This window comes from Melanerpes formicivorus, unplaced genomic scaffold (assembly GCF_026170545.1).
Source record: "Melanerpes formicivorus ecotype bairdi unplaced genomic scaffold, bMelFor1.0.p_v2 SCAF_4, whole genome shotgun sequence".
Taxonomy (NCBI): domain Eukaryota; kingdom Metazoa; phylum Chordata; class Aves; order Piciformes; family Picidae; genus Melanerpes; species Melanerpes formicivorus.
The window spans coordinates 9,180,651-9,200,009 of NW_027142356.1; the positions used below are offsets into that span (position 1 = coordinate 9,180,651).

The 19,359-nt window shown below is 44.5% G+C and overlaps 2 protein-coding genes across 2 annotated transcripts; both read left to right on the forward strand.

Moving 5' to 3' along the window:
- The first annotated feature begins 711 nt into the window (after nt 1-711).
- Nucleotides 712-4,445, forward strand: RPL34 (ribosomal protein L34). Its single transcript, XM_068136895.1, has 5 exons — nt 712-754; nt 1,492-1,565; nt 1,647-1,746; nt 2,658-2,761; nt 4,318-4,445. The coding sequence occupies exons 2-5, from the start codon at nt 1,501-1,503 to the stop codon at nt 4,400-4,402; spliced, it is 354 nt and encodes a 117-aa protein (XP_067992996.1). The 5' UTR covers nt 712-754; nt 1,492-1,500; the 3' UTR covers nt 4,403-4,445.
- Nucleotides 4,446-8,092: 3,647 nt separating this feature from the next.
- Nucleotides 8,093-13,605, forward strand: OSTC (oligosaccharyltransferase complex non-catalytic subunit). The gene is made up of 4 exons (XM_068136896.1): nt 8,093-8,347; nt 8,589-8,682; nt 10,593-10,790; nt 12,965-13,605. The coding sequence occupies exons 1-4, from the start codon at nt 8,209-8,211 to the stop codon at nt 12,981-12,983; spliced, it is 450 nt and encodes a 149-aa protein (XP_067992997.1). The 5' UTR covers nt 8,093-8,208; the 3' UTR covers nt 12,984-13,605.
- Nucleotides 13,606-19,359: the final 5,754 nt, after the last annotated feature.

The window sequence follows — 19,359 nt, forward strand, 5'->3', positions numbered from 1 at the left end:
TGCAGGAAGGTGCTGGACAGCAGCAAGAGGGCATCCCGGGAGGAATGGAGCACTGTGAGGTTAGCCTTTGGGTGCTCAAGGTGAGTTGTTCTTGAACAACTTGAGAACTAGAAAGAGAGGCAAGGTGCAGCCCCCTGCCCAGTGAGGCTGGCAGGAGAAGGGGCACAGGTTTCAAGTGAGTCTCACCTTTTCCCTGTGCAGAGGAGCACACTTTCCAGGGCTGTTACTTGCTGGTTTGGCGTGTAAAAACATGCGTCAGTGACTTGTAAATGAGAGAGCAGCAGACTGGGACATGGCTTATGGGTCTACAAATGTGTCAGTGATCTAGCAAAGAACAAAGCACTCTATAGAAATGTAGAAAAATGGTGGTTTAGTAAAACATATAAAAAATAAAAGGGGAGGGGGCAGGGGATGGGAAGAGTGCATGGGATCCCTGGGAAAAGTGAAGCATCTGCAGCAGAGAGGATTTACCACGTCCTCCCGCACCAGATCCCCACCTCCACCACTTTCCAGACCCCGGACGGGTCTGCCCCGACTCCGGCCGCTGAGCGGCGCCCCGCCTCTTCTCTTCCGTACAATATGGCGTACCTCTGCTCTACGCTTCCGTACAACACGGCGGCGCCCACTCCCTACCGAGGCGGGGAGATGCTATAGAACGCGCAGGCGCCGCTATTTCATTCCGGTTCAAGACAGCCACTACTTCAAAGTTGGCCTCCCACACTTCCGCTTCCTCTTCTGGGTCCGGCGGCGTCAGGTATGGCGGCTAGATGCTGAGGGTTGTCGGTGGTTATCCACCTGCATCCGCGGTCTGAAGGGCGGTGGGGGTGGCTAAGGTCTCGGCAAGTCTGCGGTGAGGGATCGGCGGCGCTGTTGGCCGCGCTTGGACCGGCCGCGAGGGCAGAGCTGCGCAGCGGGAAGGCTGGGCCTTATCAGGCCGTCACGGTGCGGTTTCCGCGGGGCACTCGCGTCTCCCGAGCTGCAGCAGGCTGGACGTGGTGATTCCTGAGCTCAGCTCTGCTGCTCCCCGGGACCGGCGCCCGAAGCGCGCCAGTGCCCGCGGTGGAAGGGTTCCCTGTGGAGCTCTGAAGGCTGCTGGTGCCTCACCGGGCCTTTGCTTCGTTGCGCCGCTGTCGGAGCTGAGTACTGCGGTGTCGCTGCCCTCGTCGCGTTGTGTTGGTCCCTGAGAAGGCTCCAGTCTGGGCCTAAAGTGTGACTTAACAGTTTGGTGTCTGGTGCGATACGGATAGGATCGCGTTTGCTTCAGCAAATCGTATTCCACTCGCTGTCAGGTGTTTTTTTTGTTTAATAATAGAGGGTTTTTTTTGGCTGTTGCAGAGGAGGAGATGTTTTAGTTTTGTTACTACTAATAGAACCATAGCTGCTCATTCAGATACGGCCCAGTGCTTCAGTGCAGGTGATGCTGTGATACGTGAACATCCCTGTGGATGCTGAGCCCTTAAATAAGTGCTGCTCTGTTTTTATCTAATTTAGGTATTAAAAATGGTTCAGCGCCTGACCTACCGCCGTAGGTTGTCCTACAACACAGCTTCCAACAAGACTAGACTGTAAGTAAGAAAAACTTGGGGTTTAAGAACACAAATTTTATGTTTTGATTTGTTAACTGGGTATTTTTCTGCTGTGCTTAGGTCCCGAACACCTGGGAACAGGATTGTTTACCTTTACACCAAGAAAGTGGGGAAGGCACCAAAGTCAGCATGTGGTATTTGCCCAGGAAGACTTCGTGGTGTAAGTATTAGCCTTACTGACAGAAGGCATTTCTTTACAGCTATCTTTATTTTTTTCAGTACAAAGATTCTTTTTGAGTAATATTATATGCCCACTGAATTGTTAGAACAGCTTCTCTAAAATTATTCTTAGCCAGGTGTTCTTAGAATCATAGAATTATCTTAGTTGGAAAAGACCTTTTAAGATCATCAAGTCCAACCATTATCTAACTCTCCCAGGTCTGGGGCTAAACTGTGCCACTCGGTACCAATGCAATGATTGTATAGGAGCGATTCAACCACCTCCCTGGGAAGCCTGTTCCAATCTTTGAGAGCCCTTTCAAGGGTTGTAGAGTTTAACTGGTAAAATAAGCTTCGAAAGCTGAAGGAGTAAATTCTATGTTAATGCTGGTGGTTCGCACTGCTGTTAAATCTGAGCCCTTTTGTAAGATGCAACTGTCTGAATTTCTTAGAGTTAGGCTGAGGTAACTCTGTAGCAGGTTCAGAAGTCTAAATAGGATCTGTTAGGATAGGCTTTCAAACAAACCATTAATCAGTTTTGACCATGAGCTTCAGAAAAAAGGAATGAATGTCTTTACCATGATACTGTTCTCTAATAAGTTTCTTTGGTGTAACGCAGCTCTTAACAGTGATGGGAATGTCTGAGTAATGTTGATCTTTCAGCAGTTGCTATCCTTTGGAAAAATGAAAACAAACCCTCACAATTTTATAAGGAATATATTTGTGAACCTGCTACCTGGTAGAATGAAAAGATCAGCTGACGAGTGCTGAAGATGGGCACGCATGACAAGTGACTTGAATGGTCAGCTTCAGGTGTTGCTGCTTTTTGAAGCCATCAGAGTGGATTTCTGGTAAGACTGTCTTACAAAGCTAAGAGACTTAGTATACCCTTTCCATTTTTGCTTTCTGTAGGTTCGTGCTGTGCGTCCTAAAGTTCTCATGAGGTTGTCAAAAACGAAGAAGCATGTTAGCAGAGCCTATGGTGGTTCCATGTGTGCTAAGTGTGTCCGTGACAGGTAAGATGACAGAGAGCTAACTTTATATTCTTGAGGTTGCTTCATACCAGATTTTTACATCTCACTGTGTCATGATGTGGAGCAGGACCTGGAAGACTCCTTGTCTGATGTTAGCGTAGTAAAATAGAAAGTGTGAGCTTGGAGGCACATGAGCAGGGAGGCATATGATTTTGTCCCTTGGGTTTGAGCTAGTTACTGCATGCAAACTTCCTTTGTAGAGTTGTTCTTCATGGTTTCATACTGTGCCTTTGGTGGTAAACTGTGCTCATTCTGCACTTCTGTTTTTTTATAGTGAGCACCCAATGTAAAGATTTTCCTCTTTTGTTATCCTAGTTTTTGGTCTTGTCCAAAGATTTAGTGTAAGAGTTTTTGTCGTCTTTGTGGTATTTTGGAATTAAAAGATACTAAGTGATTGCATGTTAGGCATCTTTGAATGGCCAAGTTTTATGATAGCCTTTGCAGGGCCTCACTGAATTCAGTTTTATTGTGTGGTAACCGTGCATCTGGGGCAAGTTTGAAGAGAAATGTCTAATTACAAGAATGCATCCTCTCTGTGAGTGGTCATCAGAGCAGCTCTCTGGAGTCAGCAGTCTATAATGCCTTTTTTTTTTTCATCTTGCCAGGATGTTTTTTTTTGTCTTTTCTTGCACGAGTTCTAGGTTGCATTAGATGCCATGGAAGATGAGTTGTTCCACCTTCCATGCTGGAGATGCATAGCATAACTTTGTAAAAGGCAGTTCTTTTTTCCTGAGTGTTTCCTCAAACGCTTTATGAACTTCATGAACATACCTTATTTTGCCTCACCCAAAACGCACAAGTCACTTCCTTCCTTATTAGCAGGTTTCTCCTGCATGTGCTTAGGTGTCTTTTTGTGTATTGCTGAAGTAACCATCTGTACCAAATGCATTTGGAATGGCATTTTAATGTTTTAAGTTAGAAGAGTGTGGATGGTATACTTGTGCTTTTAACTCAAAACCGTCAAGTGGGCTGTTGATGCGAGTAGTATCACTTAGGTCCATCTGCACAGTGGCCTCACACAACTTCCATAAATAATTGTACTGGGGCATGACTTGCCCTGCCAGAGTCTTCCTTGTTTATGTGCAGAGGAGCTGTAATCCTAAGAGGGGAACCGTTGTGGTTTTGGTAACTGGTCTCATGTAAAGTTGTCCATTGTTCTGAGGATTAGAGCTGACCATGACTGATTGTACCAGCTCTGACTTTAAGAACAACTAAGTTAGTTTGCTGGTGAGGACTTTCACTTTTTACCTTTCAAGTTAGTGAAGGTGTTAATGTTTCCAGTGTTCAGCTGTCAAGTGTAAATCTTGCAGGCACATACTAGGACTTCATCCCCAAACCACCACAATCATAAAGTGCCACCATCCCTGTCTTTTGATGCTGACAGATATATGGATGGCTTCCCTTTTTATGTTGCTGTAGAACTGACACCATGTGGGCAATGAATGTTGGAGACAATAAAACTAATTGTGACTCTGTTTTTACTTCTGTGTTTTTATTGAAGTAGACACATGTCCTAAAGTTATTATTTTCCTTTCCAGAATCAAGCGAGCTTTTCTTATTGAGGAGCAGAAGATCGTTGTGAAAGTGTTGAAGGCACAAGCACAGAGCCAGAAGTCCAAGTGAATCTATTTGTAGTTTCAGCCCAATAAATGAAAGTTCCACTTTTCCTGTGTCTTGTTGTTCTTTATGCTAGTCAAAGCTGGTAGGAACTGCTTCTCAAAGCTTGTGTAGAATTGGGTTTTGGTACAGCAAACCCTTTAGTCAGGATGCTGTGTCCTGTTCTGCCTACAGAGAGAGATGGGTGGAAGTAGGTCTGGTTAAAGGGAGCTCCGAGCTCTGTCTTCTAGTCCTGTAGAGAGCTTGGAGTATCTTTGAGCAATGCAGGTTGTGTTTTTTCATGGCAACATCTCTATGAAGTCATCAGAGGACTTGAGGCTTAGAATAAAGTTAGGAATCAAGAAGAAAAGCAAAATATGACTAAAGTCAATAGATTGTCAGGTGAAGAAAAGGAGAACTAGTATAGGACTAAGGGAGACTTTGTGCTGTAATTACTGTTGCTTGAATCTGAGAGTGGCAGGGAATAGTCTCATTCCTTGGATTGGTGGTGACTTGTCAATGCTAGGTTAATGGTTAGACTTGATCATCTTAAAGGTCTTTTCCAACCAAAACTATTCTTATGTGTATGATGCAAGAAAATACCTGGATGATACTTCAGCAGCAGTGTCTGCTCCTCTCTAATTTGAGTTAGCTGTGTCAGGGCAAGGGGAACACTCTGTGCCCTGTGAGAGGGCCAGCTGTATTTCAGTAGGTGCTGCACTGCACATGTGTGTGCTGCAGGCTGGTCATTGTCTCCTGTGTCTATAATGAGCAAGCCAGTGGGTGTGGTTAGGGGCTGTTGCACTGAGCACTGGCCAGCTTGCAAGATACTAGATGGAGATGCTGGTTTCTATCAATGGCTTTGGAAGCCTGCAAACAAAAATACAGCTCCTTTCTGCTCTCAATTTGTCTGTCTTCAGATTGCAGTGACTTTATGCTATTAGGTTTGTCTTCCTTAAATGAAACAGCTCACTGGGACCTTGGGAGGAACATATATTTAGTAATAACATTGCCTATCAATCTCTCTGAACAAGCTGAGGGGGAAGACTTTCCAGTGTCTTGATAAATCCAAGGCACTTTGTCCAGCCTGGAGTCTTCTTGACTGAGATGTGTGTAGCTCTGGGACTTGCCCATTCATTGCCCAGGTGTTGGTATCTGCTTCATATCTGAGTCACCAAATAAAGGGAACCCACACTGTTGTAATTTCAGATACTTTGGTATACTCCTTTAAAAATCAGTGCTTGGGTAAAGGTCAGAGAGAATTAACCAGAGCACAGATGGATAAAAGGCACTTTTACATCTATATATGTGTGTGTATACATATGTATATATTTATTTATAAAAGATTGAATTAGAAACATTAAACAACTGGAACTGCAAAACATCAAAACCTGAACAAACAGGTTCTGCTGAGGCATTTTCTTGCAGGCATTTCTCTTTGCCACTGGTGGTGTTCATGTTACTGGGGGCTACTGTGGTTGTACAGCACTTGTTTTGTCCCCACAGGTGAGAGAAGTCTCTTCCATCAGTTCTAGAGGGGTGACTGGTCATCCTGCTCTGTGTGCTCATGCTCTGAGAGACTTGGGGAACCAAGTGACAGCTCTGCTTGGGTCTGAGAGCTTGGCAGCAGCAGACTGCATATTCTCCCAGTTGTGCTCTTGACAGTCCTTGGTGGAGAGCAGGCACCAGACTTGCTTAGATTTGCTGTTCCTTTGCCCTTCCCTATGCATCATGGAAGCCACTTGGAGACACACTTGCTGAAGGTTCAGAAGTGCTCCTCCATCACCTGGGGTGAGTGAACATGAGACTTTTCTCACCACCTCCAGCCTCTGCAGTTGCTCCAAGTGTCCTGGATGATCATTGAGGGTCCTTCCAGTCCTAAGCATTCTATTGTATGACTTCCTAGGGAAGGAATAACCCAAATGTAACATTACCAGTTAGGAACTGAGCTTCTTAAAGGTAGGCTCTGCAGAGGACCTGAGAGCTCTGGTGGACAAATTGCTCACGAGCCAGACTGCTCAGGGAAATGGTGGAGTCCCCATCCCTGAAGAGATTAAAAACAGCTGTGCAGATGTGGTGCTAAGGAACGTGATTTAATGGTGACTTGGCAGTGCTGGGTTAACAGGTGGACTTGATTTTTTTTTTTTTTTTTTAAGTCTTTTCCAACCTATTTTATGATTCCTTGGAGTGAGTGCTGCACTCACCAGCAACTGCATGCTGCTACATCTGGATCTCCTGGAAGAAAACTGCAGCTGCTGTATTCTGTTTAAGTGCTTCCTGGGTCACAGTTAGAGGTATGATACAAGCAGAGCTCCAGGGCACAGCTAGAACAGACCTCTAATGACTTCCAGAATGAGATTTTGGAGTAGCAGTTTAGGTTTCTGGTATTGAGGCAAAGTTCTGTTCCTTTTACACTGAGGATGTGATGGTAATGGTAAAAAGTGGAAATGGGCTGATTTTGCTGCTTTCCTTCACTGTGCTGTGTAAGGAAAACTCTAAATGTGTCTCTAACACTCCCCAGGTTACACTTGGGGTAACTCTTGTGTTACCTGTGGTTGTGGGATTACTCCTCACCCCCAGCTCTGAATTTTGAACTATTTAGTGTCTGACACAAAGCAGGTGTCTAACCACTATCTAACTCTACCAAGGCTGGTGCTGAACCATGCCCCTCAGCACCACATTTCTGCATCTTTTAAACACTTCCAGGGATGAGGATTCAACCACCTCCCTTGGGACCCTATTCCAGTGATTGAGAACCCTTTGAGTCAAGAATTTTCTTCTAATGTCCAATCTAAACCTCCTCTGATGCAACTTGAGGCCATTTTCTCTTTTCCTATTGTTGCAAGGGAGAGGAGACCAAGATCCACCTCATTCCAACCTCTTTTAGGGAGTTGTAGAGAGTAATGATGCCTCTCCTCACCCTCCTCTAGATTAAAGAACCCTAGTTTCCTCAGCTGCTCCTCACAAGACCTGTTCTGCAGACCCCCAGCTTAGTAGCCCCTTCTCTGGGTCTGCTCCAGGACCTCAATGTCCTTCTTGTAGTGAGGGTGCCAGAACTGAACACAATGTTTGAGAAGCAGCCTTACTCACCAGTGCTGAGTGCAGGGGGGAAATCCCTTCCTGCCCTCAGGCAGACCAACTTGCCCTCCCAGCTTGGTGTCATCTGCAAGCTTACTGAGTGTGCATTGACTCCCTCATCCAGATCATTGATAAAGATTATTAAAGAGACCTGGTCCCAGTACAGAGCCCTGGGGAACACCACTTGAGAACAAGTGGAACAAGGAACACACTTTGACCCCTTGCCAGGAAACTGCTCTGTCCTGCCGCCAGTATGGCACCTGTCTCTAGGCAGTCTGGTGTCCCACGGGCGAGACTGGCGCCGGCCGCAGGACCCTCCCCAGGGGCACGCGCACGCCCGCGGCGCGGCCCCGCAGCAGCGGCCACGTGGATTCCTAGCCCCGGGGGCGGGGCCTGTGCCTTGTGCCCCGCCTCAGCCCCGCCCGGGCCCCTCGCCGTCACCGAGCACCGACACGTCAGGCTTAGTAGGTCCTAGCAGGCGAGTAAGATGGATATACCCTCTGGCGGCGGGCGAGATACTTTTTCAGGTGTATTTGTACTGAAAAAAAAGAGGTTTTTTTATTATTCAAAACTGGGTTTAACTTTTGAGTGTTTGTTTTGTGTCCGCTGTTTTAAAATGTGTGAGTTTATCCCTTCCAGGACGTAGCAGCCCATTTCCGTTTCCGCCTTCGTGTCTGGCGGTGGGGCTGGTCGCGGCGGGGCGAGCCGGTAGAGAGTAGCGGGGCTGCGGCTCTGCGTTTGGCCGCACCGCCGCCATGGAGACGTTGTACCGCCTGCCCTTCGCCGTGCTCGAGTGCCCCAACATCAAGCTGAAGCGGCCGAGCTGGGTGCACATGCCCTCGGCTATGACCGTGTACGCGCTGGTGGTGGTGTCCTACTTCCTCATCACCGGAGGTGAGGTCGGGGCCGGTGGGGCGGGCGAGATGAGTGGGACACTCCGCTTAGGGAGTAGCTTTTCATCTGCGGCGGGACTGCTGGGCCCTGCCCCGAGTAGCACAGCCGCTGCTGCTGCTGAGCCCTTATCTGGCTCCAAATCGGTCATAAACCACGGACTTTGGCCAACTTGGAGCATCACCGTGATGCTTGGGTAGTTGTTTGTTGCTAGCAGCCAAAGGTGATGCTTTTCTCTCCACAGGGATTATCTATGACGTGATTGTGGAGCCTCCCAGCGTGGGGTCGATGACAGACGAGCACGGGCATCAGAGGCCGGTGGCCTTCCTGGCATACAGGTAGGAGGGTAGGAGCAGGACTGACTGTGCCTCTGCACAGCGAGGTGCTGCAAATGTGTGACCACAAGTGAGTGAACCTGGCCTACAGAGTTGTGCATCTGCTTCTTTTAATGAGCTCTGTATGCAAGCAAGGCAGGATCTTTTCTGTATCAGTCCATAATTGAGAAGCAGAACTGAAATAAAACAGAAAGATTCAGGTTTTCTGAAAATCAGAAATCTGATAAGTAAAGGTTTCAAGCTGGCAGTGCTGCTTTTTCTTCCAAACCCTGAGTTTTATAGTGGATGCAGGCACATTCAATTGTTTTTCTTCGCAGCACACAGAATAACAGAATGGTAGTGGTTGGAAGGGACCTGAAGATCATCTAGTTCAACTCTTTTGCTAGAGGGTCATACAGCAGCACATCTAGGCATGTTTGGAATGCCTTCAGAGAAGGAGACTGCAATCTCTCTGCTCCAGTGTTGTGCCACCCTCAGAGTGAAGAATTTTTTTCCTGATCTTTATTTGGAGCCTCCTGTGTTTGTTAAATTTTTGATTCTGCCTTTTAAACTCTAGTGTAATTGTGACTCTTGTGTTTGAGGGTGGGAAAGATAGTCACAAATGTGTAACAGTGCCTTCTTTGAGCCTTTTGCTTCTATTAGGCAAAATAAGCTAGAGACTGCCTAGTAATGAATTGGTCTGGAGAGAATTAGATTTACATTTGTAACTGTGTTTTTCATGTGTGTGGAAACAAATTGTTTTCAGTTAAATATCAAAAAAGGTATTTGAGTTTGTGAGGCCTAGGACATGCTTCATGTACAGATTTTGACTTGAGCTATATGCAGTGTAGGTCTCAGACAGATTTGGATTGCTGCATTGTGGGTGAATCAGGCAAATGCAGGGACTTGATAGCACTTTGGTGCACGTCAGTGACAACAACATGAAAGAAGATGAAATTGTTTGTTTTCATTTCTCTATTGGCATCCATGCCAATTTTGTGAGGTTGCTAATTACAGTGACGGGAAAGATTTTCAGTGACTGTGGAATGCAGGGGACTCATGATCCAGGTGCAATATTGGTTCTGCCTCTGATTCCGTTCTCTCCATCTGAACTTTTGTCGTAGTTTGGGCTGGGTGCCCTCTGCTACAGGGGTGTTTGCTGTGTCCAGAAGTCCAGCCCAGTGGGCGGACACAGGAAATTAAGTTATTTCCTACCATGATCCCTTGCACCACTATAAGTTTCACGGTGGGGTCTGGCACTTCCTTTTTTTCTTTCCTCTCCTTACCTGGTAACTGGGGGAGAGATCTCCCGGCCATGGGCCTGGCTAGGCCCAAGGCCACGGGGGGATGGGCAGTCTCAGATCTGGCCAGCTGAGACTAGCCTAGCAGTGGAGGGGGGGGGAAGGAGGAGCCCTGGGGGTTTTGGGTGCACCGTCAGGTGGGGATGGGATCTCTCTGGGTCTGTTTTGGGGTTTCTTCTTGTCACTGTGTTTCTAGCTCTCTGCACGCACTCACTGTTCTATTTAAACTTTCCATCGCTTTTGCAGTCCGTTTGTCTGAGTTGTCATTTCTGCACGTGGAGGGGAGGGGGGTCTGCCCCAACCCATTACAACTTTGTAAGAAGGAAATTTGGCTTCTTGGACTGACAGTCAATATGTGCAGTGAATGTAAAACCACCAGTATGCTTGACAGGTCACCTTGCAGAATATCAGTTTTGGAGAGAAATGCTGTATTTAAAGCCTTGATGTAATTGCATAACACCAGTTTCCGTACCTAGTTTTGCTGTTAGAAAGTCAGCCATCAACATTAATCATCCTGTGTGTTTGTGAAGCTAAAGCAGGTTGAGTAGATGGGTTTTGAAATGCAAATAGAGTTTTTTTGCCTCTCTTTTCTTCCTCTTTACCTCCTTCTTGTTGGTTTTTTTTTTCCTTCAGAGTAAATGGGCAATATATTATGGAAGGGCTTGCATCCAGCTTCCTCTTCACAATGGGTGGCCTGGGATTCATAATTCTGGATCGATCCAATGCACCAAATATCCCCAAGCTGAACAGATTTCTTTTGCTCTTCATTGGATTTGTCAGTGTGCTTTTGAGCTTCTTCATGGCCAGAGTCTTCATGAGGATGAAATTACCGTAAGTGATTTAATGCTCTTTCAGCTTTTTGTCTCTTCTGTGGCTTGTGTATGCCTGTGTTAAATTTAAGAGTAACAAGAGATCTGCAGCTTAGCTGTAAGTTGGAGGTTTTTACTGCTTTTTTGGAACAAGCTACCTTGAATGAGATGAGATGCTTTTTTTAGGGACAGCTACTATAAAATCATACTGTTGTTAAAAAAAGGTTACAGTTTTTGGGTCTGACAGAAGATAGAAGTAGTGAGTCTGTCTTTCAGTGAGTTTTAACATAGACTAAGTGTATGTATTGACCATGTTGAAGTAATTACAAGGTGGGGCTTTGAGGAAGAAAGGAGTGTCAAAGAACTTGAAGAAAGGCAGTTCAGTTATTTATAGTGACAGTGTATGTGAGAGCTCATAACTAGAACTGATGACAGCAGTAACAAGTGTTCAGAAGCATTCAGAGCAGACTTACCATCAAGATGATGTTTTTGTTGCTGAACAACTGAACATAAGGTTGAAGTATAAAATATAGGCAATATTTTAATCATATAATCATGTCAGTTGCAAAAAACCTTTAAGATTATCAAATCCAACCATTACCTAACTTTACTGAGTTTGGTGCTAACTCATGTCCTTCAGCACCATATTTCTGAATCTTTAAACCCCTCCAGGGATGAGGATTCAACTGCCTCCCTGGGGAGGCGGTTCCAGTGTTTGAGAGTCTTTTCAGTCAAGAAGTTTCTTCTAATGTCCAATCTAAACCTTCTCTGCTCCAGCTGGAGGCCATTTCCTCATGTCCTATCACTTGTTCCCAGAGAGACTAGTGGGAAGAGACTTTTTACAAGGGCTTGTAGTGATAGGATGAGAATGGATTGAAGTGTGAGGAGGGTAGATTCAGACTGGATATTAGGAAGAAATTCTTTACAGTGAAGGTGGTGAGACATTGGAGCATGTTGTCCAGGGAGGTTATGGATGCCCCCTCCCTGTTCAAGGCCGGGTTGGATGAGGCCTTAAGCAACCTGGTCTAGAGGAAAGTGTTCCTGCCCATGGCAAAGGTGTTGGAACTAGAAGATCTTTAAGGTTCCTTCCAACCTAAACCATTCTATGAATCTATGAGACCAACATCTTCCTGTCTTCGGCCTCCTTCCAGGGATTTGTGGAGAGTGAAAAGGTCTCCCCTCAGCCTCCTCCAGACTCAATACCGCCAGTTCCCTCAGCTGCCCCTCACCAGACCTGTTCTCCATACCCTCCACTAGCTTCTTTGCCCTTCTCTGGACCTACTGCAACATGTCAATGTCTTTCTTGTGGTGAGGGCCCCAAAACTGAACCTAGTACTCAGGATGTGGCCTCTCCACTACAGATGAACAATTGCTTCCCTGGTCCTGCTTGTCACACTATGTATACATTTATAGTCACAGATCAAATATGGAGCATTCAGACTGTGTAGAATCCAAATACAGGATTTTAATTTTCCTCTTTATTTCTCAGTCCACCTATTTAATTTAGCATAGCTGAAACCTGATGCTTGGATTTCCTGGTAGTTAATATTTGGAGTAACTCCATCAGGTGTTGACTTAAAAATTACAGTAATTCCCACTTTCTTTAAATGTTTTGGGTTTTTTTTAACCTTTGCAATATTGTTACAAGTTTTGTTTTGTAACACGGAAGTAGTGGGTTCCCTGCCAGCAGGTTGTTGGGTAGGGACCTGCTCTGTATTTCCTTGCTTCGTTCAGATGTTTTCTTGTTTTACTCAGTACACTTATGTCATTACAGTTCTCTTTCTTAAACTCATTAAAGAAACAGAGCTTCAGAGAAATGGAAGAGAAAAAGTGGGCAGAGTTGTGCTGAGTGCCAGAAAAATGTCAAGTTAGACTGAATGTAGTTTGTGCAAAGGTTACAAATAAAGAACCTTTTATATAGGGTGCAAGCAGTGCTTCAACAATTCCAGACAATTACCAAAGCTGAATTTGGAACAGGTTAATCTGTTTCTCATGTTCATTGAGGAAAATCAACTAAGGAAGGAGTGAAACAGGCCAGTGTGTACCTTAGGCAGGATTTATGGTATTAAGTAGACTTGATCAGCTAAGTTTTAACAGTCTGAAATCTTTGGTGTAAATCAATGTGTTTATTATTTTTGGAGGACTGCTGCCTGTGTTTGTTAACTTTTTATCTAACTTAATTTTTTTTTTCTGTAGGGGCTACTTGATGGGTTAATACCTTTTGTGATGTATGAGCTGAATTTACTCCTCTTCATGAAGTGTTTAAGAAGCAGCATCAGGAAACAAATTCTATAGCTACCATCAACAGGAAAGAGAACCTGACCATGAGAAACAACTAGGGGAATGGTGCTTTCTTTGCAAACAAACTCTGAGTACCAGTGGCTAATTTGTAGTTTTGAAGTAATGTTTGATCATTTCTGTTTTAGAGCTTTTGTAAAGAGCGAGTTCCCTAGCTGGGTTTTTTGTTTATACCCCAGCTCAGTATGAAATAGAGAACCTATCTTTAGCTCTACCTGAAATGAGTATTAGCCATTGGCTTCTCAGTTCTTTGTTTCAGGCCTGTCTCCTGTTCCCAGTGTGGGACTACTACATGTGTGAATCTGAGAAGAAATACCTGAAGTGTTTTTTTCCAAGTTATAATTAGAAAATTAGTAACTTTGGATGCTTTACAGTCAAAATACAAATGTGTCTGAAATGATTTCAAAGGCGCCGTTTGCCTTGATATTCCTGACTCTGTGAGCAAATCCAGACATGCACTGGGAAAGGCAAACTGTATGAATGTGCATTTCTTTTACAGAAAGTACAAAAGGAGCCAAATAAAACTTATTTTCTACAAATTTCTGTCCAGTTTCTGAAGCTTTTTTTTGTGTGCATGGCCTGTTGTACATCCAGGCTTGAGGTGCTGTGCTGTATCATGATGGCATAATTTCAGCTTGAAGTTTCATTTCTGGATCATGTTTTGGGTTTGTTTGTAGATTTTGTTTGGGTGTTGGTGTTTCTTCTTCTTGTGGTTGGTTGTCTGTGTGGTTTTGGGGAGGTTTTTGTTTGTTTTAAATATCAGGGTCAAGAAGCATCATATTTTCCATGACCTTGTACTGTGTCCAGGCAACATACTGTCATTTGGATTTAAGGTAACTTAAGCTGTTTGATGGGGCTCATAATTAGAAAGTTTCCAGTCTTTTCAAAGTGATTCTCTGCTGGTGACTCTGGTTTTGGTGAGACATATGCTTACCTTCATGGGGGAGCATTAATATTATGTATCAGTGCTTGATCTGCTGGAGGGTAGAGAGGCTCTGCAGAGGGACCTCGACAGGCTGGACAGATGGGCAGAGTCCAGCGGCATGAGATTGAACACATCAAAGTGCCGGGTTCTGCACATTGGCCACAACATCCCCATGCAGTGCTACAGGCTGGGGTCAGAGTGGCTGGAGAGTGCCCAGGCAGAGAGGGACCTGGGGGTACTGGTCGATGGTAGGCTGAACATGAGCCTGCAGTGTGCCCAGGCAGCCAGGAGGGCCAATGGCATCCTGGCCTGTATCAGGAACAGTGTGGCCATCAGGAACAGGGAGGTCATTCTGCCCCTGTACACTGCACTGGTTAGGCTGCATCTTGAGTACTGTGTCCAGTTCTGGGTGCCTCAGTTTAGGAAGGATGTTGACCAGGAACATGTCCAGAGAAGGGCAACAAAGCTGGTGAGGAGTTTGGAACACAAACCCTATGAGGAGAGGCTGAGGGAGCTAGGGTTGCTTAGCCCGGAGAAGAGGAGACTCAGGAGAGACCTTATTGCTCTCTGTAACTACCTGAAGGGAGCTTGTAGTCAGGTGGGGGTTGGTCTCTTCTCCCAGGCAACCAGCACCAGAACAAGAGCACACAGTCTCAAGGTGTGCCAGGGGAGGTTCAGACTGGATGTTAGGAAGAATTTCTACACAGAGAGAGTGATTTGCCATTGGGATGGGCTGCCCAGGGCGATGGTGGAGTCACCACCATTTGAGGTGTTTAGGAGGAGACATGATAGGGTGGTTGATTGCATGGTTTAGTTGATTAGGTTGTGTTGGATGATAGGTTGGATGCAATGATCTTGAAGGTCTCTTCCAACCTGGTTTATTCTATTCTGTTCTATTCTATTCTACTCTATTCTATGTAAGTAAAGAACTGAATACATGAGTCAACTTTTTAATACATCTTGAGAGGGAAGCCAAACCAGAAAGTCACTTAATATTGAGTATAATTGGGATCTCTCTGCTTCAGCACTTACCCTCCTGAAGTTGAGCTTCAGCCTCCAAGTTTGCATCTGATCCTAGATAGGCATGCTCTTAAACAGTGACTTTAATGCCATAGTTGAAGGCCTGTTGTCTGTGAAACATGTTTGATTATACTTGTATGATAGGTGACATAAATTAGAACAAGTAAAGCAGACATAATTGCAAAGCAGAGGGTAATTGCGGAGAGAAAAACTAAGATGAGATGATGCTGTTTGCAACAAACAAGGTTGTATGATTCCTTATACTGCTTTGGTCAAAGACAAGAAGTTAGATCTGTTATGATCCTCTGCCAAAGTATAGGACATGATCAGGAATACAAATGCAGACTATCCAGAAATGAGGAGTGTGCTAGAGAGGAAGATGTTAGAATGCACAACTGAAAATGGGTTCACTTTGGAAGCGGGCTGGAGGTTTCTTGGTCACACAAGGGAAAATTGATACCAAACACTGCACAGAAGAACATTGTCGGTATTCAATTTCAGAAAGGCTGGCATTTTCTGTAACCATCTGCTGTTCTCTCTAGGTGACAGCAGGTGGCCTCTGCTGTAGGGGTTTAGAATAGTAATAGAGGAGAATTTCAATGACTGAAAGAAAACTTCATGTAACCAGTCATAATATTCATCTTGTCCATCTGTGTTTGGTGCTCCTATTTTCTGGCATGACCTGAACTAGATTTTGGGGTAGGAAATGGAAAACAAGGTTGAAACACTGTGAATAAAGGTGAAGCAGTGCTCAGAGGAACACATCTTTCTGTGATTAAAACCAGACGTTTGATCTACTTCCAAATGCAACTTACTTCGTCCTTACTTCTCTGGGAATTAAGATGTTTGGAAGATCTGAAAAGAGTATTTGGAGGGAGAAGAACATTTCAGTCATTCGGAGAAGATACTGTTAAAATCTCTTGCTAATAAAAGGTAAGAGTGGCAAAAAGTTCAATTACCAACTTTTCTCAAAGATGTGTAATCATTTTACAGGTAAATATATTTACTAGTATGATCCCTGGAGTAAAACTGGCACAGTTCTTACACCAGTGCAGAATCTTCCTGAGCACTGCCATTAGGCTTTCTTAACTAATTTACAGCATTCTGTTTCCAAACATGTTGTCCTTAATGGAATTTTGTTTAGGAGGCTGAAAGTGCTTCAGTTAGCTACTTGCAAAGCTGGATGGTTGTTTACAAAACACTGCTTGACGTGGTTACTATAATCTATCCATTTCCAGTTGTGTACTTTATATGCACAAATAGGTTGTTGATATATAAATATGTTAATGTATGTATTAGGAAGCACTAGGTATTAGACTTCTTTAGAGTTAACAGTCTTAGAAACTGAGACAATCATAAATTCCTCCTGCTGCACCCAGCCAATGTGACTATGGGCACGACAGCAGTTCTCATTTATTTTTCTGACAGGCATGGAAATGCTGCATACAATGGGAACTGTTCTCCCACAGCAAAGCAATGCCTGTGACAATGCCATTGCTATTGTGCAGTGGTGATGTTTTTCTTTTGGCATTATGTTTTTCCTCCCAAAAAAAGGGTTGCATCAATAGCTCTGGCTTATTTTTAGAATTTCTAATTACTGCTGCTTAGCTTTGCAGTTACTTTAGAATATTGTTCTTCCAGAACATGGTTAAAGAGGGTCAAATGAAACCATTGCAAGAAAGGAATGGGAACAATTGTAAGAATCTCAGAAGGAGAACATTCTGTAACGCTCTGCAGTCACATTGAGGCCTGATGACTGGAGAAATCTGGATTTCAGTAACAGCAAGAAATACAACTGAGGCATCAAAATCCTCTTAAGGGGTAGTGTTTCATGGGAAGTGACTGCTAGGAATATGACAGTTTCCAGGTGAATTGGTTTCTTTGGAAAGACCTAGTTATGTTAGTGCTCTTTTTGTTCGAGACCTTGAGCTCACTTTAGAGCAACATCTGTGGCACTGTACTGGGAGTTAAGCGTGTCTAACTTGCACCATGTTTTAATTGATGACTTAGCAGCAAGAGAGGCAGTAGCCTATGTTTTGGAAAGGAATATGTGTTTGTTACCTGGCTACTTTGCAGTTATAGGAATCAAAAAGCTATATCCTGAAGGAAAGCTTCTCTGTTGGGTAATGATATGACACATCAAATCACATAGCTGGAATTGTGTTGCACACCAAACGAAATTACTTTTATTGTTGTAAAACTGTGGTGGTTTGAGCTTTAACTGGGGCTTAAAAGCTCAGATGGGGGCAAGGCTGAGAATCCCTTCCCTGCTTCTCCCCTCCTCTTTCCCAATAGAGGAAAAAAGGGAAGGGAGCAAATCCACCAAGAAATAATTTGGGTTTGGCTTGGAAGTAGAGAGGCAAAGAATTTTCTTTAAACAGTGTGTATGTGTATATATATATAAGACAATGACAGGCTGGGCTCACAAGGGTAAGGAACAAGGATGAGAAAAGGAAAAGAAATATGAGATACAGAACCAGTCCTTTGCAAAGTGTGGAAGCAGCAGGGAGGACCATGTGGCAGGGAAGCAGCAAGCCAGCAGCAACTCTCTTTTGCCCCCAGGAAGCAGGAGGAGGAGAGAGCAATGGCTGCAACGTCCTCCCTTTTATACCCCTGCTGTACAGGGTGGAGGAAGTGGACCAGACCAAGTCAGTTTCCCAGGGGGAAAACACCCTCCAGGGAGGGCAAAAACTCTCACAAGCCTTCCCTCCCTGTTTTCAGGATGGGAATAGCCCACCACAAAACCAAAGTTCTTTAAATGAAGATGCAAAGTCTTCCATTCAACAGTTCTCTCTGTGTTTAGGCAGCTAAATTAAAATGCAGGCTTGATTGCAACAGCAGCTTCCTATGTTCTTCCATGACATTGATGACAGAAGTTTGACTTGCTGCTGCCTGATGTTCCAAAATCTTGAAGCACTGAGTAGGTTTTGTTGGATACATGTGGAAATGCAGGTCATGCTTATGTACCAGGTTCCATGGCTTCAGGATAAGAACCACCACCATAAGTGGGTCACCTTTGTTTTTGTCTTGTTTAAAATCAGTTATGCAAAAATATTGAGGCTCTGGTGCAGTGCAAATGGTCATTGCTTCCAAAGAGAATGGCACATTGATCCAGCTGTTTTCTTTTGGATCCTGTTGAAAATACTGGGTGTCAGGGAAAGGAAAAAGTCCTGATTCCTGTGAATTAATGGCAAGACTATTAGTGACCTCTTTTGAGCTAAGATTTAGAGGCAAAGAGAGAATTGTAATGAGTCTAGTTGAGAGTATATGAGTATATGTAGGCCACAAGAAAGTTGTGGAGAGACTTTTTAGTGTCAGGTAGCGATAGGACTAGGGGGAGTAGATCCAAGCTAGAGGAGGGTAGGATTAGATTAAATGTTAGGAAGAAGCTCTTCATCAGAAGAGTGGTGAGACACTGGAACAGGTAGCCCAAGGAGATGGTGGAAGCCCCACCCCTGGAATTTTTTAAGGCCAGGCTGGAAGAGCAACCCAGTCTAGTGTGAGGTATCCCTGCCTGAGGATGGCAGGGTGCTTGGAACTAGGTAATCCTTGAGGTTGCTTCCAACCCTGACAATTCCATGATTCTGTGAGAGGTGTTCCTGCCACGGCAGGGAGGTTGGAGTAGATGATCTCTGAGGTCCCTGCCAACCTAGGCCATTCTGTGATACAGGTGCAAGGAACTGCATTTTGACATCTACTGTCTTGAATCTATAAGGCAACTTGCCGAGCTCCAGTTTAATGATACCACTTTAGTTACTCATGTTCTTTGGGTGCAAGATGGAGTTTCACTTCATCATGTAACTATCCCATATGGGTTCTATAAATGTCAAAGCTCCTAGAGTGTTCTACCTGCAGGATGCAAGAAATAGTGTTTAGCTGTGAGGAAATCAGATCAATATGGCATCATCTGCTGCCTTATGCCTGTGAAAGACTGACATTTGTAATTGCCTTCTTTTTTTTCATATCAATTTTCACTGCAAAGATCAATGTTGAGGTGGGGTCTGGTATCCTTTTGTTGTTGGTGGTAATAATGTGCCTTTAGCTGAAAACAGAGAAAGAAAAATTTTGAAAGGACTCAGACTGATTGTGTTATTCTAAACTATGAAAGTTAACCTTTTCCTATGTTACTTGGTAGACAGGCTGAAACAATTTCAGAACTTTTGTCTCTTTCTTGACAGCTCCTGGATGATAGAATAGAATAAAATGAACCAGGTTGGAAGAGACCTTCAAGATCATCATGTCCAACCCATCATCCAACACTATCTAATCAACTAAACCATGGCACCAAGCACCTCATCAAGTCTCCTCCTAAACACCCCCAATGATGGCGACTACACCACCTCCCCAG

Bases quoted from the DNA above. Each gene is read 5' to 3' on its own strand.
- RPL34 (XM_068136895.1), top strand. From the start codon at position 1,501: ATGGTTCAGCGCCTGACCTACCGCCGTAGGTTGTCCTACAACACAGCT. The intron at 1,566-1,646 runs GTAAGTAAGAAA...TGCTGTGCTTAG, and splicing joins GCTTCCAACAAGACTAGACT to GTCCCGAACACCTGGGAACA. The intron at 1,747-2,657 runs GTAAGTATTAGC...TGCTTTCTGTAG, and splicing joins GCCCAGGAAGACTTCGTGGT to GTTCGTGCTGTGCGTCCTAA.
- OSTC (XM_068136896.1), top strand. From the start codon at position 8,209: ATGGAGACGTTGTACCGCCTGCCCTTCGCCGTGCTCGAGTGCCCCAAC. The intron at 8,348-8,588 runs GTGAGGTCGGGG...TTCTCTCCACAG, and splicing joins CTACTTCCTCATCACCGGAG to GGATTATCTATGACGTGATT. The intron at 8,683-10,592 runs GTAGGAGGGTAG...TTTTTCCTTCAG, and splicing joins GTGGCCTTCCTGGCATACAG to AGTAAATGGGCAATATATTA.